Raw genomic sequence first — 26,035 nt, forward strand, 5'->3', positions numbered from 1 at the left:
CACAATCAAGTTATATATATACGCTTTTCCATAATCTGATCTTATATTCGATTAATGATTTACTTTATAATCTATATGTGTATACATTTAAGTAAAGTATTATCGTTTTAATACTTTGTTATTACGTACTATATTATTTTTAATTGAAGCTAATCTTGTTTAATTAAAGTTATAAGAGAGAATCCAATTTTAGATTTCACAAACCTTTTCAAAATGCTTGCAAATTTTATGCTTATATCAAATATTACACTTAAAGAAAATAATGAAAATTTAACAATTTTATTTTGCATCTTTAATAATTTGATATACAATATTTATCATTGACTAATCATGCTCAGTAAGGGTATTCGAGCACCGTTTATATGCGAAATTTTTGTGCTCAACTTTTACAAATGTTTTTGTTTATGTTATTGTTGATGTTGTTGTACTGCTTTTGTCATTGTTGCTGATTTTGTTTTTTATTGTGTTTTCTCCGCTGTCCAGTTTTTCTGCATATATATATATATATATATATATATATATATATATATATATATATTACATTATCAGCACTTTCGTAACAGTTTTCGCATTAATGCGAACGCTTAACAAATGACAATTGCGTCTAAAGAACTTACCGATGAATCATTAATGTATTAATGGCCTCTTCTAAAGCTCTCTCTGAGTCTCTATCTTTAGGTGCCTTTCTAGATGCCTAAATAATTACCTCTTAATCTCTATCTAGAGCTGTTTTCTAATCTCTATATGTTGTTGTCTCCCAAATAGTTTCTGATTCATTAATCTAAGCTACTTTTCAGTTATGTTTTTCCAGCTGTTTCTTGAGCTATCTCTGAATCTGCATCGTTAACTCTCTGTCTCTCTCCCTGAATCTCCGTCTAAACCTGAGTCTAAGTTCCATATGTAATTGCCAGCTTAGCCGCCGGTGAATCTTCCTGTCTATCCGTATCTCTATCTATTTATCAGATATATGTAGGTAGGTAGATATATATTTAATATATCTATCTACTTATCTGTCTATCTATCTATCTGTCTATCAATATTTCTATCAATCTATCTATCTATCTTTCTATCTATCTATCTATCCCTCTAGCTGCTCTTATTTTCTCATACACATTGCCTTTGAATCTCCACAATAAGTCTCATTCATCTCCTCTGCTTCATCTCAATTTGTCACTCAATCTTCATCTATAGCTGCCCCACTAGATACTCTGGTCTTTTATCTGTATCTCATTTCTCTCTCTCTCTCTCCCTCTCTAAACCTCTGCCCACAGCGGCATCTACTGTTGCCTCTCATGCTCTATCTACGTCTGTTACTGAAACTCGCTCTCGCTCTCTCTCTCTCTCTGGCTGGCTCTACATCTGAAGGCCGGTCAGCAGCTTCACTTCCGCTTGCCTCATGTGCCCGATAAGCTGAAGTTGTCATCTACAAATGTATTGTTGATGATGCTGTTGCTACTTCTACTGCTTCTTCTGCTTCTACTGCTGCTGCTGTTGCTCTAGTTTCCACATTCCATGCAACTGCTGTTGATTTGTGACATGGCAGCCAGTCAAAGTTTACACAAATCAATCAGCCAGCCATCAGCTCGAGAGTTTAGCCCAGGGGCTTGTCATCCACGCAATGTAAACGCCATTAGTGGCTGGCTGTCTGGCTGTCTGGTTGGTCGGCTGGTTGTCCAGGCAGCGCGAACAACGCCCTAACCTTGCACAATAAACGGGGTCTGCGACTGCGGATCTGGCTGTCATCTGCCACGTGCTGGTCGTATGCAGCTTTCGCTTGGCCAATGACTTCATTAACATCCGCATGCCACAGGCCCCAGTTCCAGGCCCGGGCACACGTTCTTTGTCTGTTGCTGCATTTTTATACTCATTCACGAAAGTGAATCAGTATATTGGTTTTGTGCAATGTCCGTCTTGCTGTCCGTCCGTCTGTCCGTCCGTCCGTCTGTCCGTCTGTCCGTCTGTCCGTATGAACGCAATCTATTTCGGCGCTATTGAAGCTAGAGACTTGAAATTTGGAGCACATACTCGTGTATATATATATAGGGGCGTGGCAAATCGGAAAATGCATTTTCCGATATACCAGAAATCATATAAGTTGAAGAGCTAGAAAGCTGAAATTCGGTATGTAGGTCCGCGTCGACAACCCAAGATCACAAGCTATGGCGGATATATCTCCGCCCATTGGGGGCGTGGCAAATCGGATAAAACTGTATCTCCTAAAGTTGTAAACCAAGAATACTGAAATTTTGCATGTCAGCTAATGTTATGATTCTATAATGTCTAAAAATAAAATTATAAGTCTACACCCATTAGGGGCGTGGCAAATCGGACCTGAAGATATAGTGATTTTTCAAATTCTGCTATTTTTTGGACACTATTGATGCCAGAGATCTCAAATTTTGTATATATACTCGGGCTGATCACCCAAGACCAAAAAGCTTTGTCGGATATATGTCCGCCCGCAGGGGGCGTGGCAAACCGCAAAAATGTATATCTTCTAAAGTATAATAGCTAGAAGCTTCAAATTTAGATAGTTGAGTTACTGGTAGCCTCCTCTATCGATTCCCCAAAAAATAATTTTTACGCCTCTTTAGGGGCGTGGCATACCGAAAAATACCCTGTAATTTTCACTTTTTTTGAGAGTAAGCATTCAAACTTTGCAGTTAGGGTACTGTTATCTCGTTCTAGAAACTGACCAAAAATGAGGTGTCTACGCCCAGTAAGGGCGTGGCAAATCGGAAAAGCCTGTATATTCTACAGTATTAGAGCGAAACTTAACTACTAAATTGTTGATGGGATGTGAATGAGTATTCCGCAGTCGGTAACGCCCGACTGCAACGTTCTTACTTGTTTTTTTTCTTTTTTGGGCAGCAATTGTAAGCATTGTCAGGGTAAACCAATCAGCGCTTTTGTATACCCTGTAACTATTTGAAAAATGCGTGTGAGTGTGGGTACAATTAGAATTAAGAACATGAAACAAATTTTGATTTTTATAAAAAGAAAGTTATGAATTATAATATCAAATAATACAAAATTTAGATTTTAAAAGTTAACAAACCTAGCGAATAATATAATTATATATTGATATATAAACATATAGAAACATATGTATATATTCATATTGGAAACTAAGTAAAACCCCAATTGGAGCAGTGGGTCTGTGAATTCTAATCGAAAAAAGTGAAGTGCTCATTTTACAGTTAAGTCAACTGTTTAGCTTAAAGTCCAGTTCATGAACTCAATTTGGAAACAGATTTTTGCTGTAAAATGCTTATGCAAGATTTCCACTTTAAGTGTTTATATTATATGCTTGATAAATTATATATATACTTGTTACTCAACACTTATTCTCCATTATTTCTGTAAAATATCAAACTTGTATACTATATAAGTATACTATAGCATACTATATACAATACCTTATACTATATCATTATTAAGTATTTTATTTGATATATAATATTTAAAAGATGAACTAACTCATTTAACGAAATACTATAGCTTGATTTCTAATACAAAATTTAGTTAGTCGCATACTAATCTATATGTATATGTTGTGTATCTTTATATGTTATAATATATCCTATACATATATCTAAATAGGAAATGTCCAGCTTATATAAAGTATACATAAGTCCCTATAGTAGTGTTTAGGATATGCATAGATTACATATTGTATATACAAGTATGTTGATTTATATATACAGTAGAATTCGGTTAAAACGACTCCACTTATATCGTTTGTACGGTTGTTGCGAAGAAAATTCAAGTCCCCAGATAAACTTATATGAGCAAACTTATGCGGATATAGCGTCTTCCGGTTATAACGACGGTCCCTTGTATATGTAAAGAATATTTTAGTCATTTCTATATTATATATATAGACTTATAATGATTCACCAAATAAAATGTCAGATCTAAATGCATATTTGCTCAGCTGCAGCTTCAACAGCTGCTGAACTATAGCTCACCCTGGCTTAGTCAACCTTGAAGTTGTGCTAAAGTTTACAGGGCATCAGCTAGTGCGGCACACTTGATTGCGTTTCCTTCTGTATGTCGTCCATTCTCAATTACGCAGTTAGTCAACGACAATTTTTGGTGGTTGCATGCAACTGAAGCTGATGCCTGGTGGCTGCTGGCTGGGGGCTTGCTGGCTCGTTGTTTGGATGCGGGCAGTTTCATCTGTGCGCAGCGAATTGGCACAGACCGCAGCAGCCGCTGAAAACTCTCAGCGCAACTTTGCCAAAAAATAAATGAAAAAAAAAAAACATTAAAAATAAAAAGAAGAAGCAGCAGCAGAAGCAGAAGAAGTTAAAATTTGTAGACAGGCGCAGGCCGGATGTAGTCGATGCCTTTTCCAGTGAATTCCGTTGTTGTTGTTGTTGTTGTAGCTGTTGTTGCTGCTGTTACTCGACTAGGGGGCAAATTCATTTTCAACTTTAATTTAATATTCATTTTTATAATTTTGTCGTGGGTGGGTCCCTTTCTCTTTCTTTTTTTTTTTTTTTTGTGTGTTTAGTTAGTAAAAAAAAAATAAAAAATTTTTTTTTTTTTTTAAAAAAAAAAAAAAAAAAAAAAACACGCGCGAATTACCATCGGGAGCTAGATGGTGTATATATGTAGGTGTCAAGATATTAATAAAACGTCCTCTTCATTCAAATGCCAAAACAGAAGTGAGTCTTTATTTCTAAGTTTTTTGGTTTCTTTGTTTCGTATCTTCTTACAAAGAGTACAATGCTTATGTGTAGGTATTTTATAATTGTGTGTGTGTTTGAGTGTTTTTGTGTGTGCTTATGTGTGTACAAAGAATTATTGAATATGTGTTTGTGTGTGTTTGAGTGTTTTTGTGTGTGCTTATGTGTGTACAAAGAATTATTGAATATGTGTTTGTGTGTGTTGTTGGGTTGGTAACTCCTCCCTCCCCAAAATGAAGCAAATGATTAAAAACAGGGTGTCCAGGTGGATACCACTGATTTGTTATGTGGATTGAGCATACTCAAAGGATGTGAGACCAACACAACACAAAAATAAAGATAAAGTATAATATAAAATGTCATCTTTTGTTTATACTATGCTTAAGTACTATGAATAGTATACATTAAAATTAAAAATTATACTGCCTATTATTATGTTGTTCGCCTTATTTTAGATTTATGTATTTTTTGTGGGTGTGTAGTGATAATTGTGTTGCCATTATCTTGTAAAACTTTATGTTTGGAGAATCTTGGTGTTAGCTTATTTCTACGATTCTCCCTTCTAAATATGGTATCATTATTGGATACAAGTGTTGCAGATTTTCTAGCAACATTAAGTTTATCCAAATTGTGTTTGGTATTTTTATGTAACATTTCTTTTACCTCTTGGTATAATTTTGATCGGAAGAAATTTAATTTTTGCAAATATTCGTGATTATTGTCGTATTTAATAGTTTGTTCAAAAATATGAGTGCGTCCAGTGAAAAGTTCGAAAGGTGTGAGTTTTGTAGATGAATGTATAGCGTTATTGTAGGTTAGAAGTGTTTCAGAAAGAGTTTCTTCGTGTTTATTTGTCTGCTTGTATTTTTTTTTTTAGTTCGGTGATTATTCTATAAATTTCGGTAAGTGTTGAATGTAGTCGTTCTACCGGGGAGTTGCTGGATGACTGTTGGAAGGATGTTACATGACATTGGATGTCATATTGATTGCAAAAGTCTTTAAATATACTGCCGGAAAACTCTGCACCTTGGTCATAGATTAGTTTTTTAGGTATTCCAAAAAGACTAAAAAAATGTTTCATGGAAGTGACGACGTTTATGCAGGTCCTGTTGGGTATAGGGTAGGCACATGCGAATTTTGAAAACTTATCTATTAGTGTAAGGTTATAGTTTTTGTTTATCGTGTATATATCTATATGAATTATTTCCATTGGTTTGCAAGGAGTTTGTGGTACTTGAAAAGGTGGTTTTTGTGGCTGTCTATCATATTTAAGTGTGAGGCAAATTTCACAACTCTTTATTATCTGTGCTATTTTACTTTTCATATATGGAAAGTAAACTTTTCTTTTAAGATGCATTAGTGTTTCATCAATACCTCGGTGATTGTTATTATTGTGATAATCATTGACAATTTTTTCTTGGTCAGTAGTATTAGTAATATCATTTAGGAAAGTTGTACACCTAAACAATTTGAAAAGTTTATTGTGAGAAAACTCTTTAGAAAACACATCTTGCACTATCTTAAAAATGTTGTCTGATGTGTAAATTGTGCATATCCTGTTTGGTTTTAATGTTTTCTTTAAGATGTCCAGTACAATATCTGTGGTAAAGCTGGGTTCGGTGATTGTTTGCCTTAATTTATTTTTAAAGGGAGTAGAAACCTTACAAGAAGCAGGAATGCCCTCAGTTAAAACAATCTGCAAGTTAAAGTCGTTAAGTGGTTTTTCAATAGTTGGGATGTTGGTTGAAAGGTTATTAGAAATTTCTGCGTCTATATGGTTTACGCTAATGTCTGTTTCGGAACGGATACGACTAAGTGCATCTGCAACCACGTTTTGAGAGCCTTTTTTGTATTGAAATTCAAACTCGTATTCCAATAACTGCAATTTCCAACGGGCAACTTTATCGTTGGTGGAAAATGGCCCTGTGTTCCATGTTAATGGCTTATGATCCGAGACTAAGATAAATTTTTTTCCGAATAAGTAAGGCCTAAAGTGTTTTACTGCCCAGTAAACTGCAAGCATTTCTTTTTCTGTCGTAGAATAACGTGTTTCTTCATCAGATAATGTACGACTTGCATAAGAAATAGGTTTGTCATTTCCAGCTAATTTTTGTGATAAAACAGCGCCAATGGCATAATTGCTTGCATCAGTGGTTAATATAAAAGGTTTGTTGAAATTTGGGTAAACCAATATTGGATTGTTGCAAAGTAATGTCTTACAAAACTCAAAGGCTTTACAGTATTCTTCATCAATGGTTACCGCTTTTGTGCCTTTTAATTGCTGTGTTAGGGGCTTTGTTATGCGTGCAAAGTCCCTAATGAATTTTCGATAATACCCAAGGAGCCCTAGAAATGATTTAATTTGTTTCCTGGTTTTTGGGATGGGGAACTCCTGAATGGCTTTTATTTTGTTGGGATTAGGTTTAACACCATCTTGAGTCACTATGTGGCCTAGGAAGTTAACCTCTTTTCGAAGGAAGTCAGATTTTGCAATTTGTAATTTAAAGTTAGCGGATCTGAGCCTATCAAAAACTTGTTTAATGTCAGTCAGATGTTTTTGCAGAGATGTCGAAAAAATTATAATATCGTCCAAGTAAACCAGACAGATGGAACCTACAAGATCTCTAAGGATATGGTCCATTACTCTTTGAAACGTTGCAGGAGCGTTCTTCAACCCGAACGGCATACGGACGAACTCAAAGTGACCACTTTCTACTGTAAAGGCTGTTTTATATCTGTCCGCTTGGTTCATTTCAATCTGGTGAAATCCACTGGCTAAATCGAGCGTTGAGAAATAGGTGGATTTACCGAGTTGATCTAGAATATCGTTTATATTCGGAATGGGGTAGCGGTCTGAAGTTGTTTTTTCGTTGAGTTTACGATAATCTAAAACTAGCCTCCATTTTCGTTTTTCATTTGGGCCTGTTTTTTTTGGAACTACCCAAACTGGGGCACTCCAAGGTGAATAGCTGGTTGTAATTATATTTTGTTTCAGCATTGACTCTATTTGGTTTTTTACTTCCTCTTTTAAGGCGAAAGGATAGCGATAGGATTTGACAAAGATTGGCGTATTATCAGTTGTGTGTATATAGTGTTTAATGTCATTGGTGAACGTTAACTTTTGACTATCGTCATAGAAAATGTCTATGTATTTACTACAAAGTTGTGTTAGCGCGATTTTCTCTTCGGAGTTAAGGTGGTCGGTTCTTAATGTGGTGATTGGTTTGTGGATATGTTGAGGATTTTGATTATCTGAGGCTATATTGTATATTTCAACAAATTGATTTTGATTATAGGGGGTGGTTTTTAATGGCTGTTCCAAATATAGTGGCTGATCTTCGTGGGACTTGTTTGTAATTAACATATTGCTATATCCGTTAGCTGATTTGTATAGTCCTTCTGATATATTCAAGTGTTTGTTATAAATTGTTTCTTGACTGTAAAAATCACCTTGCTTCAACTGGACTGGAAGATTTATTAAGACTTTTGATAGAGCGGGTATAACATGTACTTCGGTTACTGGATTGTCTTGTATACAAATTTTTAAACATGATTTTGGAGTTTCAAGACAAAAACAGGCTAGATTAATATTGGCTTTTAATTTTCTTAGAATATCCATTCCAAACAGGCCTTTAAAATGTGGATGAAAGTCGAAAAGAAGAAACTCCAAAATCATTTCTTCTTTAAACTCTGTAAGCGATTGAATAATGGTTTTTTCTCTAATGACATGTTGATTTAAGACAGTCTGGATAGTTACAGGATTATTGAGAGTTTTGCGATCGACATTGGAAACTAAAGTTGGGCTTATAAATGAATTTGTGGAACCTGTATCTATTAAAAATTTGATGGGTTGGTTTGTGATGGAATTAATCCATATGAATGGTAGTGTTGAGCCATGTGTTCTTTTTGTTAAGTACCCTGTTGAGTCTTGGAGGCAGTTTTGAAAAAATTTTCTGCGTCGTTGATATTGCAAAGTTCAGTTGATGATTGTTGTTCATTAATATTATGTAATTGATTGTTGGGGGTGATTGTTGAGTTGAAAGGATTTAGAGTTGAATTTCTATTATTATTGTGATAGTTAGGCTGAGTGATGGCTGCAGAATTTCTATATGAATTGCTTCTATTGTTATACTGTGGGTTATTGTTAGGATGATTTTTTATATTTTGGGGGCGTGAATATGGTGTTATTTGTGCTCTAATTTTCTGAGTGTTATTTGGTTTTTGAGAATAGAAGGTCTTTTCTATACGGCAATATTCGTAGGCTTCGTTAATATCTTGCGGATTTTTTGATTTTACTGAAGTTTTAAGAGGTTCTCGCAAGTGGATTAAAAATGTATTCAAGCAAATTTCGTCATAGAGTTTAGCTTTGTCGGTCGAGTATTGATTTGCGTTTCGTAATTTGTCTGTTAATTGAGATCTTATTTTCAAAATACCATAAAAAAGTTGACCTAAAGATAAGTTATCAGAAATGTTTTGCAAATCGTGAATAAGCATAGCTTCTTTTTTTGTTACCATAATGTTGAATCAGATTAGCCTTAATGTCATTCCAGATGAGTCCAGTGTCGCACAGTTTTAACGCGTCATTAGCTCTTCCTATGACTTTATTCCTGATAGCTCTTAGTAGAAGGGAGCTGTACGGTGTCTGGTCGATTCCTTGCATAGATGTGATCACTTCTTCCACATTAACGATGAAGTCTTGCAGTTGATTAGGGGTTCCGTCAAAGGTAGGTACTTCCTTGATGAAAGCGAGGATGTCGGTTGGGGTTACAGTTGTTGGAGTGTTATCCATGCTAATTGTTGAAGGTGTACCGTTTGAAGTCGATATAGTAGACGGAAGTGATACCGAGGCGTTGCCGGAGTCCATTGAGTTTTCGTTGGGAGGATAAACTGTGTTTTCGCTTATTTTTATGATTTGCCTGGTAGATGTTCTTGGCCGAAGTGTATATCGCTTTGACATTCCTTAATAAAATGCTATTGCTTGTGGTATTGACACCAGTTTTACGAATGCTGCGTTGGTATAAAAGTTGTTGCGCCAGAATTCATCGGATCTAATTCACCGTAGGGAAAAACAACGTAAGAATGAAAATGATATATACTATGAAAATTTGCGTATGTGTTTTACCAAAGCCGATCAGTTAAGTCATATAATTATCAACGTTTGATTTTATAGACTTTTCTGTTCACATGAGCGATTACGACTATTTATCACTGCACTATGAGATTATTTGTAAGCTGTATGTATGTCTTTTCTGTTTGAGCTCTGTGTCGCAACTGATCTTGTAGTTTTGCGAGTTGCTCATTGAATAGTGTCTTTCACTACAAACTACATATTTTGTAGCGTAGTTGTGCGAATGTGTGACGCCAGGCATATTTCGTTTCGCCGAAATAAGCGACGGTGGCGGCGTCGAAAGACAGATTAGTGGCGCCATATATTGTATGTTGCATAGATTTGTTATTGTCGGCCGAAATTTCTTGAGTTTTGAGCGTTGTAATTCTGTCGCGTGTCTAGTGGCGCCGAACATCAGAGCCTCTTTAATGTTGAGAGTGACGACCGAAATTCAAGATTCCGTTAGGTCGGCGGCGAAACGCAGAATTGTGGCGTTGCTGCTTTTTATTTATTTTTCATAGCGTGTCTTAAAATTTCATGTAGTTGTGAAATAATAGACGATTTTCTAGTTACGTATGTCTGCATATATGTACTGCATGTACAAATTCACAAATACATTACTATGTTGTTTAATCATGCTGTGGCAGTAGTGATTATCAGTGATTGATTCCACCCCACCACATCATGAGTTTGTGAATGAATGTTTGTTGTGTATGAAGTACGATGATCAGCGTTTGATTTCATATATCACACCACAAGATGTTCATATGCATACATATCCACATATGTATATATTTTTAATGAATAATGTTGCGATAACAGCAATTATCAACGATTGATTCTGCCCAATCGCAACACATTTGTTATTTAAAATTAGGTACATGTGTACATGTTTATACATAGACTGCAATATATATATATATATATATATATATATATATATATATATATATATATATATTTTTTTTTTTTTTTTTTTTTTTTTTTGTGGTAACGATTATCAGCGATTGATTCCGTTCCATTTAGCAATGCATCTTATACACAGTTACTCCACTTTAGTGAACTTCACAAAAATAATGATACTTAGCATGATTATAAGTAGATCCATTCCTTAACCGGCTGCGCCAATTACCATCGGGAGCTAGATGGTGTATATATGTAGGTGTCAAGATATTAATAAAACGTCCTCTTCATTCAAATGCCAAAACAGAAGTGAGTCTTTATTTCTAAGTTTTTTGGTTTCTTTGTTTCGTATCTTCTTACAAAGAGTACAATGCTTATGTGTAGGTATTTTATAATTGTGTGTGTGTTTGAGTGTTTTTGTGTGTGCTTATGTGTGTACAAAGAATTATTGAATATGTGTTTGTGTGTGTTTGAGTGTTTTTGTGTGTGCTTATGTGTGTACAAAGAATTATTGAATATGTGTTTGTGTGTGTTGTTGGGTTGGTAACTCGCGCACACACACACACACACATACATACACAAACACTCGCATTCAATTGATTCATATTCATTGTTTAATATGCTTGGCGGCAACTTTATAAGCCCGCCCCTCGCTACCCCGACCTCCGCCCTTGTTCCTGGCTTGGCACCCAGTGCTCAGCCTGTGCCACGTTTCTCGACTTCGTTTCAACATTTTGGCCTAACATAATTTGTCTTTAACGTTGTATTTATGATTTGTGCTGCGTCAATTTCTACTTCTATGATTAACTACGCACACACACGCACACAAACACACACACACACACACATGTGACACTTCCGATTCGCTTTGGGCGCATTATCGGCCAGTTAACCGGATGAGGCACGTTTCACGTCATGCCTCGCATTAATGTCAATGCAATCCTAAGAGCTGATAGACGTTACCCTCACGGCAGACGCAAGCCCCACACGGTCTAGCGATAAGGCACATAAATAATGCCCGAACTCATCAAAATATAGATAAACATCAGCATTAGGCAAACAGACATCAAGTACTGTAAATAAATAATTAACAACTGTTTCACTTTCTGGCTTCCGCCATCGACAATTTCGATTGGTTAATTGTGATGGGTGAGTGGGGATCATGGGAGAGTTTCCAAAATAATTCCTGTTAACTGTCCCTCTTGATAAATGTGCAAACATTACCAATCAAATATTTAATTTGCGGCCTTCCATTTGGCTTTTTGCATTTTCATAGATTCGCGCAAATTTCATATTTACATTGAAATATGCAAACATTAAATAGGTTGCGTTGCGCATATTTAACATTCGCGAATGCAGTAAAGCAAGGGCTTAAGAGAGTTTAGGGGACTATTGACTAGTTGATGCTCTGTAAATTGGCACAAGAGTTAAGTCATAAACTAAGGAAATCAAGAGCTTAGCTTAATAATGAAATTCCTATATTACTGATAAATGTCTTTTATGAAGTTATGTATTTAATAATAAAGTTAGTGTTTCAGTTTATGTCTCTGAAGAACTCCCAACTTACGGCTCGGCCTAAGAAACATTTATTTTTGCATTCATAAATCTTCCCTAAGTCAATTGCGCTTTAATTTCAATTCTTTAAATAAAATTCGCATATAAATATTTGCCTATATTAACATTGCCGCTATTCACATATTTATGATTTTAATTTAAGCAGAAAGAAAGTTACATTCACAACTTGAAATACTATTTAACTCTGCCTATAAGTCGATCTCATATTCATCTTAATCTCCACCAAATATACCCAATCTTCATATAGGGTATAGAAATGCATATTGCATGTTTCAGCAGCATGCTAACACGTTTTCAAATTGTGATGTGTGATGTGAGTGTATGATTATGTGTGTATGTGTATGAATGCATATTGGAGCATGTGTTGGTGTGTTTGTCTGTGTGCGTGTGTGTGCTAGTAGGGAAATACGATGTCAGCGGCAATAATGAGAAGCTGTTCATCAGCCAGAGAATGGAGAATGTTCAGCAAAGAACTTTACATTCGATTCGCGACGCAAGAGTGAAAGAGAGAGGGGAACAAAATATGGCGAAACTGCGTCGATAAAGAGACGGTGAGTGAGGGGAGGGGGAGAGGGAAGGGAGTCTGGCACAACAGTTCGTTATAGAAGTATTCAACGGCCAACTCTAATGACATCTGATTGACATTGAGGCCACATTTCCTGTAGACGTAACTCGACATCGATAGATGAATCACACACTGCATATAGCTAGATCCTCAGCATTAAGTTTATTTACAATTTGAGCTTTAAACTCTTTGAATGTTTATAAATGCTGAAAAAGACTTTTTGATAGTGGGCTGCCTCTAAAGTCGAAGCGTCTAATGGCATTTCGTCATACTCTTTTCCCACAGGCAGTTGTTTGACCCATTTAGTCACTCCCTATGCAGTAGAGACCCAAACCCGTCCCAACCTTACACTCGCTCACACACACACACACTCGCGCACAGACATAATTTAACGGTGTGTGAAACAACGCAATTAATTAATTAAATTCTTAAGCCCTCGACGCGCACTTGGGTCAAGTGTGAAGATTCTCCATTGTGGCTTGTCAGCTCCCAGTGCTATTATTCGCTTGCCCTGCACTGTATGCCCTTTTGCTGATTGGGGTTGTTATGTTTGTACTTGAATGTTGTGACAAAGGATGCGGGCTAATTCACTCTAAACTCATATTCACTTACTAGAATCAAACTGTCATTTGAATCTGTTAACAATTGTATTCATATTTATATTCATATTTATATTCATATTCACATTATGACCGCATTCATATTCATGTTAATATGAATTCATATTCATATTCATATTCATATTCATTTTCATTTTCATTTTCATATTTATATTCATATTCATATTCATATTCATATTCATATTCATATTCATATTCATATTCATATTCATATTCATATTCATTTTCATTTTCATATTTATATTCATATTCATATTCACATTATGAACGCATATTCACTTTCATTTAAATTCATTCATTAACATGAATATTCTTTATTCATATTCATAATAACTTTCACTCCAATTAATAAACACTCCAACACTCCAACTCAGTCACAGTTCTATTCATTTTCACACTCAATATGAATCATACTTGTACTCATATTGCTCTCATTTACTTTGCTACTTGATATTCATATTTGATATAGAAATGGGTAGTAATACGCTACTATACATAAATATATCTATATATATGTTCATTTAGCAGATTTACATTTGAATTTACATTATCAATTATATAGTTATATAAACATACATATTCATGCTAATTTAGTTCCCAACTGATTCACTCATATTCATTGTGTGTAGTTTTACAGCTTCGTCATGAATACAAATCTGAATCATCATGAATTTTCTGATATGAAATCATGGTTTTCCTGCCCAGAAAGGGTGTCCCAACATCGTTAGTATCATGGAGACTATTATGTTCTGGTTTTAATCTATTTGATGACGTTGCCACAAATACGTGCAGAATGCCTTTTGCAGTTTCATATGGGTTAGAGCGAGAAGGGAAGAGAGAGTAAGAGAGACAAAGACAAGCCAGCAATTTTATAGTAGTGCTTATGTTATATACACACATACACATATACATATACACATATATGCCATCTAGAGGCTTTATACTTTCAGCGCATATGAGCCGCTCATTGCGCTAATGCAGCAGCTCTTTTATTTAATTTAAAATTATTTTCCAACTGTCGTTGGCTCTGGCTCTTCCTTTAGTGTCATATTCTGTTTTTCTTCTGTTTGTTTTTCTTTTTGTTTTTGTATTATTTTTTTTTCGCATCCACTTGGCTTAACGACTTTTTTATTTAAATACGTTTGTTGACATTGCGGACTTGTTGGACTGTTTTGCTACTGCCCTAACCCCCTCTTTTGCGCTTCCTCTCTCTCTCTCTATGTATCTCTCGCTCGCTCGCTGTGTCTTTTGCTCCTGTCTTTGTCCGTGGCCTTTGTTTTTGATGAACAAAGTAAAACTCTGGCAAATCCCATTTGTGCGCCTCGAGTACTTTATCAAAAGCGCAATTAAAGGGCAACGGTAATTATCTGCCCTCTAAGCAAGGCACTAACTACCTCCTACCTCCCACCTCCCGCTGCCCCATGTCTCCCGTCTATATGCCCTGGCGCCATTCTCAACTATTTTAGGGAAATGAAATATTAAATTTCTTTACTCATTTTCATGAAATGCGCGTTGATGTCTAAAAAATATGCTCATTAGAATTATGCCGAGCTCTCAACGCGTTTGCTAGTGGGTGGACTGGGTGGTTTATTTGAAGAGTACACTGGGAAAAAGTTTTGTTTGGAACGAAAAACGTTAAACGTTCTCAAGAATGATCAAATTAGTAATAAAAATTATTCCTATTATTGATAAAAAAAAATCTGTTTATCGTACTTGAATAATGAAATTAAATTAAAAAAAAAAAAAAATAGTATAAATTTTAGTTAATTTACTTAAATTAAGTCGATGAAATCTTACTTAATAAATTAAATACAGCATAATACAATATGATTAATGCTTAAAGATAACTAAATAAAAAATAATAAAAATTTTTCAATTTAAAAAGTCCATCTAAATTAGTAATTAAATATTTTATTAAAAAGCATTTCTTGAAGCATAAAATTCTTTAATTTTGTTGAGTGTATGTACACATATGTGTGTTGTGTATGTGTGTGTGTTGAATTCGTAGGGCGGGGCGTTGGCTAGCTGCTTGCCAGCCCGACGCCCGCCTAATGTGACTGACCTAAATAGTGCGACGGTTGGTTGGCACTGTGCCTGTCCCTAACTGCCACAGCTTAAATGACTGTGTATGTGCGTGGATGTGTGTGTGTGTGTGTGAGTGTGTAGTGTCTGTGGTGTGTGTGCTCATTTGCTTGAGTGTTGCTGTGCAGCTCAAGTTGAATTGCTTCAAGCCGAAGCTCAACTTCAGAGCGCCTCCCTCGCTGCTTTATCCATTTAAATTATAAAATTTAGCTATTTAGCAGCTTGAAATCCATTTAAATCAGCAGTGGCTTCATCTCCATCTCCATCTCCATCGACGGCTACGGCAACGGCAACGGCAATAGCTCCAGCCGGTGCCTGACTTCAGCCGGCTACAGTCAGTTGCAAAAGTTATACGACGACCCCAAGCCAGCGAAAGCGCTAAAGCAGGAAGACGCAGATAAAGACGCGGCAAACATAATGCACGGCAGCAACAGTCACAGGAATAACAAATAGATATTGCTCGACTAACAAGTGCTAGGATATACACTGAGAGAATACATAGGAAATTTCCAGTTTTTTACATTTTGTAGTTTCGAAGAGATTCAATAGACATTGATAGAGCTATATTAATGTATACACTTTTGACTAAAATTTAGGGTTTTCTAATTATATTTATTTTCAATATATATATTACATATACATATATATGCAAAGTCTTTCAAATAAAGAAATATTGAGTATTTTTAAAGACATGAGGAGATGGAGAAATACATACAACAATTGAGAATCTCTAATTTCCAATCAAGATTTTAAGGTTTAAATATACATACCAAATGTTCTTCAACTAAACTTCCTTTATGAAATGCGCACAGGGTATGCCAGAAGAGCAACAGCAACAACAGGAAGCAGTTTGCCCATTTTCATCGCATTGAAGCATTTCATATGACAGACAGACTAACAGACGCGCACACACACAGACGAACAGACGAGCGGGCAGACGGACAGACTTATAGCACTTACATATGTACATCCATCCATCCAGCAATAGCCGTGCGCCGCCCCCGCCGCCCCCTCCGTCCTACTACTCACTCTATCTCTCATATGTCTGGCTGTGCGTTTTATTAGCTCCTTTCGTTGATATGCTCATGCCGTGCTCGCTCGTTTGTCTTTCAGCGCGCGCACAAACACAAACACACACACACAGAGACAACGTAACACCCCCACAACATGGTCTTGCGGCGCCGCCCGGACTCCACTGCGTGCCTGGCATTTGTAATTGGCCAGCATGGCGGCCACGTTGCGGATTTATACGTCCACTTATCAACAGCAGCAACAGCAGCAACAGCAACAGCAACAGCAGCAGCTTCCCTTGCTCAAGCCTCAACTCGTGCTTCATCTAGAGCTGCAGCTTCTCTTTATTGTTCATTGCAGGCAAAAGTGTTCAATTGCCAAGTGCCGCTTGTGGCAATTGTTGTTGCTACTGCTGTTGCTGTTGTTGCTCCTTGAGAGAGACACAGACACCCCCCTCGATATATATGCTCGAACGTATTTTGTTTCCACAGCCATTTGCCTATTTATAGTTGAAGTATTTATTGTTGCCGTGCCACTCGTGGCATGCTCAAGTGCCCACTCATGGGAGCACTTTAATTGCCTTCAATAGGCCGGCTATAGCCTGGCTGGCGTCTTCTTCTGCATTCAATACCAATGCAGGCTCCAATGTCACGGGCCAAGGCGCAACTGGTTGCTGTCGATTGTTGCCATTCCGCATGCAACTCCTTTAACGCTCCATCCATTTATTTATTTGGTTGTTGCTTCTTCTTTTTAGCCATACACAACTGGCATGGCGACGTGCGTTACGGCCTGGCCCTGGATGTGGGCGACTCCGTGGACATTGTCGAGGAATGCCGGCATTGGTTTCGCGGCTCCTGTCCGCGCAAGTCCCGCGCCGTGGGCATCTTTCCCAAAACCTATATACACATCAAGGATCTGTCGAAGATCGATCCGGTCGTGGCCGAGTGCACGCAAGTGCTGCGCGAATGGTCCGAGATCTGGAAGCGTCTCTATGTGGCAAGTATATGCTCTAAACAGATTAAATCATCTTTATTATATCAAACACTTTCTGCATAGGATCGTGAGGCTTACAAGTTCCAGACGCTGCGCAAAGTCATGTACTCCATACTGGATAGTCGGCGAGAGCTGCTGAGCGCCACCATGACTCAGGATCAGACGACCGAACTCCAAATGGTTGTGGTCTCCAAAATTGATTGGGGCAATCGGTGAGTGAAGAATCTAAACTTTTAACTAGAACCAAACTGGGAGTACCTACATATATACCCTATAATTTATTTGTTAACATTTATGTAACAAGCCGAAGAAGGCGTGGCAGCACCTTAAGTATCTAATATTTATAAACGAGTTGAATCGATTCAGTCATGCCAGTCTTTTGTCTAGTCTCTGTATGAACGCAAGAATCTCGAAAACCACAAAAGTTAAAGTGTTGAAATTTGAAATATATATTCGTGGTATACAGAGTTCGATTACTATCCTTATCGATATTAATCGATTAGTTGATTTCATTTCGTCGTTCAATAAGTGTATTCGAGCACTCCTGACTAAAGATCTTTTACGGGTCTCAATATATAATTTATAAATATAGTTTTGACTAATCCAACGTAGTTTTTATACGATAAAAATAAACATTATTTGTTAATCAGAATAAGCGCCAGCCACATTTAGTTTAACCACGCTGCAGCGTTTTATTTCTTATATAAACTTAGTTTCAGCTCAAGGTTATCTGTTTCAAGAACAACATTTATGTATTTCCGCCCATTTTCACAATCTTCAAGTGTTACTCAAAGAATTGTTTACACGCAGTATAAGTATATATAGATACTTATATATATTATACAAGTATATATAGAAATATAATATATGAAAATATATATATAATTGTTTACATATATATTTTGTTATACATGAGAAATTTTTTGTTTTGAAATACGCTGACATATTGAGAACGTCTACATTAACATGCTTAGGTAATGCAAATTCAAAGTTGGATGCATTTCAGCCAAAATATACCCTGTAAAAAGTACGTGTAGAGTACATGGAAAATTGATATGCTTATGCCTGAAGAAAAGAGTAAACTCCTTTTGGTATATTAAACTCCTTTAGTTTAAAATTAGTTTTTCAAATCAAGGTTTCAAATCTTATACAATATATAAAAAAATTCTGGTTTCCTTAATGAAACAAGAAGTTGACATAAAATTCGACTCATATTTGTTACAATTTAAAACTTAGATAGTTTATTTTTTATTTATGTAAAATGTGTTCTTTTCTAGCAGTAATCACAATGATTTTGTTATAAACAAAATTGCTTAAAATTACGTACATATGTATAAATGTCTAAAAGATAAGACAAAAATAGCGAGAGCAATTGCTTTTTGTTACTGTTACGGTTATATAATTCAATTACTACAATTTAGCTGTAAGTATGTCTCCTACTGTGTATGGATCTACATTTAAATTAATATAGATCAACGTTGCGTGAGCTGCGATCTTGGCGTGATCAAAGAGCAAAAAACTATAGACTATATTGTATATATATTTAAATGGCGCATCATTGTTAACTTTACTACGGATACAATGCTGTAATAGGTAGCAGTATAAGCATATCGGATCAATTTCATTATCATTCACAAATCCAGCCTACAAATTGCACGGTCTGCCTGTGTGTTCTCTCTCTTTCTATCTTTCATTATCTTTCCCTATCTTAGCTTGCACTTTCTCATCATCATCTCTGTCTCTCTCTCTCTTTTTCACTGTGTCTAACGGCTTTTGCGTTATATAATTTTGCTAAAGAATTCCATATATGTTGATGTTCTGTTTTCGTTTTCGATTTTGTTTTTTTCTAAAGTTTCCTCAAATTCAAGTTTCAACTTAAAAAACAGTCTTAGAGATGTACATACAAGTATATATATATATATATATATATTGACACATATATATGTTATATATTAGAAAGCCTACAAGCCTAGAACACCTAAAAAAACCCCTCCAATCGGTCACATCTCTACATCGTCTACAAATATTATTGAGAAATCATTGAAATATTTTGTTTGTTTTGTTTAAAATTAGCGCCAATTTAATTGCTTTAGCGCCTATGTCTCGGTCTCCTTGCCGCCGAACAGCTCGGCGGGCGGGTAAATTGAATGGCTAATCGGATTCATTTCCAACGTCGAGGGGGCGGAGGGTGTACGGGAGGCACCCAGCAAGCCGCATAGCTGATGCAGCATATCGCCGTACGACCGTGTGGTAAGATTCTGGCTAAGGAAATGCAAGATCAAGAAGTCGCCAATCTAAAAAACCATAGAAAGTTGAAGAAATCGAATTAGTTATTATACAAATCATGTAATATAGTCGATATAATCACCTCCAAACGTCGCACGAGTCCAGCGATTTCCTTGCGCTGACCCGATCGATAGGAGCGCTTGATGATTGTTTCGCGTGTGGTGGGCATCATGATGACCACCAGGGAATAGAGCACAGCCACGCCCGAAATGGTAGCCAATATAATGAACCAGAACCTATAGAGAAAATATCATTTGACAAGCATGATCAATTAGGTCGAGGAGCTGACCTTACCATAGGAATATGTAGATCTTCTCGTTGAGTATATTGAGGGCCAGCACGCAGAGCGTATCGTGTTTCTGTATGGAGCCACTTGGGCCGAATTTGCGGAACGTACATTTCGTTAATCTTGGAAAGATCTCAATCATCGGGTCGTAGCGCATGTCCTGATCCATATTGGAGAACTTGAGGACATCAGTACCATAGGACATAAAAGCACCGCCCAGAAACTTATCCACCATGAAGATATTGACAATGACATTGATGAAGTTCAACAGTTCGCAGAAGAAATACGCAAAGGAGTAGCCGTTGTGTGAGTTGAGACTTTCCATAAAGTATTTAATGATGCGATCCTGCCGTTCCTTGCGATAATCTTCCGGCACCGAGACCATGCCACGCAAACCATCCGTTATCATGCGAATCTTGCCATCCTCCATATTCTTCCAGATCCAGTGGGGCACATAGAACATGAGACCCTAAACAGAATAGAATCGTAGGATTAGCTTGCCAAGGTATCTTTTCATCTGAAAACTCACCTGGAAGAAGAGCACGAATGGCACCCACTGATAGTAGCTATGGTAGCGTTTCTCCTGTCCATATTCGTTGCCCAATCCAGGCCCAGCCACATCGGTGCCAATTTGCCTGTGCTGTTGGCCAGGTATCGTGAAGGTATATGTTATCCAGCAGAAGGTGTTGATCACATGCATAGGTATGGAGCCGTCATTAATGCAGCTAATCGGATCACCTGCCAGAGAGAGAGGGGGAGAGAGAAAATGATCATGAGTAAAGATATGTCTGTTACATAACCAGGTTTATGTTATAGCTAGATCCACAATTGGTTTAATAAACGCTGTCTACAACTAATTGCATAAATCAGTTGCAATTTGGAAATAGAACCCGCGACCTTTTATTTTTATTATTTTACTTTTTTATGTACATTCAAATCAAATCCATTTTGCATTTCACAGCCAGTTGAGTGCAGCCAAATGCCGTTCATCAACGTCAAGTGGCATTAAGGCAATCTAAATCTCTAACCCTGGTCATAGAAATTCTGGATGGGTGTGCCAGACCCACCCCCTCCCTACCCACTCTTCCCCTCCCACTCTCTGAGTCTATCCAATTCTGTTGCGCACACAACTAGAAGAGCTGAACTGAGCTATGTATGTGCTTTGGGGCTTGTTTGAAGTTTCCTAGAACTCAATTGTCAATATTTATATTGGCACCACACACGTACGTATGTATGTGTGTATGCTTGGAGCGCTTCTCTTAATGCACAAACATTGGCTTTGGCAGCGAGTTTTGGCCATAAATCAATTTCACAGAAACGGGCTCAGACGTGTTGTGGCTTGCCACGAAAGACGAAAGTAGAAAAAAAATATGACTTGTCTGTCTTGCTTCATTTAGTAGCAGCCTGAGAAGAGTGTAGGAGACCTGGCTGGCTACATGGATCTTCACACAGCCAAGACACGCACCACCCGCTGTGACTCATTCGTTTGACTCATTTGCGTATTCATCTGAAATCTGATGAACGTGCCGCAGACCTTCCAGTTAGCGAACCATTCAATATTGAGCAAGCGTAAATAGGTTTCGAAATTCAATTAGCTCAAAAGGGTTTTCTACTCGATATACAGGCGAAATACCCTAGAGTACATTGCTTATTGAAATTTTAGATACTTCGTAGAAAGGCTGTTAGCTATGATACTCTAAGTATACTTTTAGAGACAGTTAAAAACTTTAAATACTCCCTTAGCTATAAACCATTCTCATATATCAGAGTCACTGTTTATATTTCATAATTTTAGAATCATTGAAAATTATTAATGATTCATAAACTGTATGAATAGTTTAACTACAATCGAGTTTACAGTTTGCAAACTACCGTATTCAGTTCTACAGTTCGACAAGCATTTAGAATCTATAAAAAAAAAACAGTTTTCAGCTACAATTGCAATCTAAACAATGAGTAACATATTGTAGTTCATATACAATCATTTTGTTTTGTTTATCTTAACAGCTGCTTTGTAGATTGTTAACAGAGTATTGGGCAGTCGTGAATCACCGTTTTCGTACCTCTTGCTAACCATTTATGCTGCACTCAGCGCAATCGACAGTAATTGCATGCACAAATATATATGTATGTATGTAGATATAGGGCCAAATGCATGGCTAACACATTTGCATAGACTGCACTAATTTTCACAGGTTTCGAATTCGATTTCGAGTACGAGCAGAAGAAGAATGAAATTACACTTACCAATCAAATTGTTGGCCGTAACAATAATGCAACAGGTGAAGAGTATGGCTGTGGTAATCCTATAATGGCAGCGAAAGACCATGTTATCGATGATCGCCTTGTCCAGCAGATAGCGTATCTTGATGAAGCTGGAGACAGCCGAGACCATGCCAAAGACCGCCATGTTTCTAGCTTCGACTTCTGCTGCTTCTTCTCGCTGCTGTTGTTGCTGCTAATTGATGTTGTTGCTGTTGACTAAACTAAACTGTAAATGAGAGAGAGGAAACATTGTTGTTTGTAGTTATGCCTATTATGCAATGAGAAGCTTACGACAGGCTGCAATGTGAAAATTTATAAAGTGTGTGTGTGTGGGTGGGTGTGTGTGTCTAAGTTATCTGGCACAACACATAATGTGACATATTTGAAATGATGCGCAACTACAGCACACATTTCCGTTGGCTGCCTTATCGCTCTGCCCTCTACAAGCCGCACTTACAATTAAGTAAGTGCCTCTCCCTCAGAGATTGCTCTGTCCCTCTCTCTCTCTCTTACTCTTTCTGTTGCATAAATTTTTTTGTTTTCTATTTATTTATGTTGTAGCACAATCTAATCTAATCTTTGTCTTTTGTCCGCACACACACATAGATCGGTTGAATGGCCTCAGAGCGAGTCTTGGAGCCGAGAAGAACCGGTAAATTGGGCTCTGGCCAAAGCTTTTGTCAACCCACGCATAAATTTCACTTTGGGGCATGGCAGTTTATATGTACATATGTATGTATGTGCACACCACTTGAAAGTCAAAGCTATTTTGTATAGTCCTCAGCCCAATATGAGCGTATGTATGTATATTTACACATATAGCTAACGTCTCGAATTCGATCATATAAGATCGAGATCAGGTTCTTTTCTGTTTGTCTTTTGTTTTCTTTATTTCGTTCTTCGTTTCTTTCTTTTTTTGAAAAGGCTCTCGAGATTTGTTGGCGCTTTTGTTTATATGCAAATTTGTCATGTTTGTTGCTGTCGTTATTTTAATTTCGATTTGTGCGTCTTTCATTTCGGCAGCGCATATCGCATAACTCTCTCAAATACACACGCACACGACACGCACACATAGAGTCGTCTCTGTCGCACACACTGCAATTAAAGTCAAATTGTGTCTGCATCTGCGCGGCGGCAGCTACTCCTTTTCAAAATGCAGCCAGCTTCTGCCTTCAGCACTGAGCATTGAAAGTTACACATAATGCTTCATGCCCTCTACACACTAACACCAACACAATGAGATACACAGCGCATACGAACACACACTCACTCACTCACACACACACACATAGACAGAGAGAGCCAGGCACTTCATTTCAACTTCAATTCTTTTGCTGCTGCTGCTGCGGCTGCTTTTTTTTTTTTTTTTTTTTTTTCAATAAATTTTTCGAAAAACTGGTTTTAAGGTATTTTTTTTTTTTTTTTTTTTTCGTGTGATCGGCGAGAGCGAGAGGCCCCCAAGTTCGGTTCGGGTCGGGTCGGTTAGTGTATGTTGCCACTGTTGCGCTTTGCTGCCGTTTTTCAGTTTTTTTTCCGAAGTTTTTTTCTTTTCTTTGCGCTACCAACATTAGCCGAGCCTGTCTGCAGCTTTTTGGCCGCTATTCTTTTAAGTGATTCTTTTGCTCCTGCCAATTTGGCATTTCGCATACAAAATTTATAGCCACTTTTGACACATTGAAAACTTGTTTTAAACGCGTTGCGGGCCATTAATTTTCTGGCCCGTTTTGTGCCTGGCCTTTGCAAATTATTTTTTAATTTATTGTTGTCTCTAGTAATTATACTTTGTTGCAAATTTTGGTTCTGCTTCACAGCAACACACACATAGACGTAGCAACCACCTCAGCTGTAGCTGCATTTGAAACTGCATCTGCATGTGTAGCTGCAATTGTGTGCGTGCGTGTATGTGTATAACTGAGTAGATTTTTTTTTTTTTTTTTTTTTTTGTTTGTAGCTAACAACTGCAGCTTGGTGCTTTGCTGTGATTACCGTTTTCTAAATTTGTGCAGCTGCGCTCAGCGGCGTTCCAAAACCTACTGAATTGAACGCAAAACGGTGCTAACTTAGCCCACCGCTACACAGAGCTGCGCTCTCAGAGAGCTCGGCAGTGCACTCGCTCTCGCTCTCGCATATAGTCGCGCGTACTTACTCTCTCACTCTCATTCTCTCCCTCCCTCACTCGCTCGCTCTCTCACTGGCTTTGCGCTCTCGAACCAGTTGGTCTGATCGCAATCAGCGACTGGTTCCGACTCACAGCTTGGAAATTACGCTCAGATTGCATTTGCACGGCCTGTTACCTGGGCGCTGTATCGGCCACCACCTACAGGTAGATCGCCGCTTGCAACGTTTATTTATTTAGCCCGGCATTAGAGCGGGCAAATGGCATTCAATGTTGATTTACTTGCTTAACCCCAGACCATGACAACATATGTATATATCTGGATCAAACTTATCTGTTATTCCTTCTCCCCTCTTCTGCTTCTCTCTCTTTATTTTCGTTGCTGCCCCGCTCCACTTCGCCAACGACAGCCATTCGAAATTTATTGCTTCATAAGAAACCTGCTGCGGCTGCGCCCACTCTTGGACCTGCGTACAACTCTATCGATTCTCGCTTCGATCTGTGCCTCAGTTTTGACTTAAGCGCATTGTTAGTCAAAATCAAAAGAACAATTCGTTAGACTATTGAATACACTTTTCATAAGCCAAGTCTTTAACATGGACTAAGCAGTCTATTGTAATGGAGTAACAAATCAAATTCAACAGAAAATTGTAATCAATTTGTTTTATTGATTACTTAACTCATGGGTAAAGTAAGGATTTCCTATATACATATAACATTCATTATAATATGTTGGATTTATTATGTTGGGAAACGATATCAAACGATATGATATGCCAATATTATATTCGATTAGTTCGAATATCCCGGCCAAATAACACATCCCAAAAATGAGAAAAAAAATACTGTAATACTTTAGAGAGGTAACCTAATGATTTCTAATTGCAATAGGTCAGCTGAACAAATTGTGTACTAAACTCTAAAATGACTTATCTGATATTCTTAACATATAAAGTCTTGGACGTATTCTATTCTATTTAATTCTACATACATAGATGTTACATCTACGTAGTAGAATAATAGCATATATGCTAAGGACATTTTAACTATACTTTTCTTTATAAACACTTTTCAATGATTATCAATATAATCTATTTCAATAATTTAATATAATAAAAAAATTTAATTCATTTATGATATGTAGTTTAGATAATAGATAATAATAATAAGATTATTATTATTACATCCTTATTAATATGAGTATATGTAGGTAATAAAGATCGACTTGATTGATTAAAATATCCTATCAAAGTCTTAAGAGCTGATACAATAGACTTGCATCTTAGCTAGGGACAGCTGTGAGAGCATTTAAGCCCTGTTGGCTAGACTAGACTTTATGCAAAATGCGCTCAAGTGGCTGAGCAAGTGCATCCATGAGAAGAGATCTTAGTCTCAGTCTATGTTTGTCTGTCTCGCTCTACCTCTCTCTATCTCTGTTCTGCATAGCTAAAGTGTGTCGCTGGATTTGCATGTGAAGCCGGCTAGAGAAGCGAATGCGACAATGCAACTTGTTGCCAGGCGTAGCTCCAGCG

The 26,035-nt window shown here is 37.2% G+C and overlaps 2 protein-coding genes across 2 annotated transcripts in view; one reads left to right on the forward strand and one right to left on the reverse strand.

Annotated features, from left to right (window-relative positions):
- Positions 1–26,035, forward strand: part of LOC6572902 (dedicator of cytokinesis protein 3) — a 38,690-nt gene that overhangs the window by 1,850 nt on the left and 10,805 nt on the right. The window contains exons 2-3 of the mRNA XM_044007499.1: positions 17,312–17,553; positions 17,614–17,762. Coding sequence (XP_043863434.1) covers positions 17,312–17,553; positions 17,614–17,762 — 391 coding nt within the window. The remainder of the gene's footprint in view (positions 1–17,311; positions 17,554–17,613; positions 17,763–26,035) is intronic.
- LOC6572903 (innexin inx3) lies at positions 18,765–24,450 on the reverse strand. The gene is made up of 6 exons (XM_001998972.4): positions 24,374–24,450; positions 22,370–22,613; positions 20,652–20,860; positions 20,131–20,591; positions 19,919–20,072; positions 18,765–19,844 (listed from the first exon to the last, which is right to left on the reverse strand). Exons 2-6 carry the CDS (start codon positions 22,530–22,532, stop codon positions 19,647–19,649), a joined length of 1,185 nt encoding a protein of 394 aa, XP_001999008.1. The 5' UTR covers positions 22,533–22,613; positions 24,374–24,450; the 3' UTR covers positions 18,765–19,646.

Source organism: Drosophila mojavensis, unplaced genomic scaffold (genome assembly GCF_018153725.1).
Source record: "Drosophila mojavensis isolate 15081-1352.22 unplaced genomic scaffold, ASM1815372v1 contig_16, whole genome shotgun sequence".
Lineage (NCBI taxonomy): Eukaryota > Metazoa > Arthropoda > Insecta > Diptera > Drosophilidae > Drosophila > Drosophila mojavensis.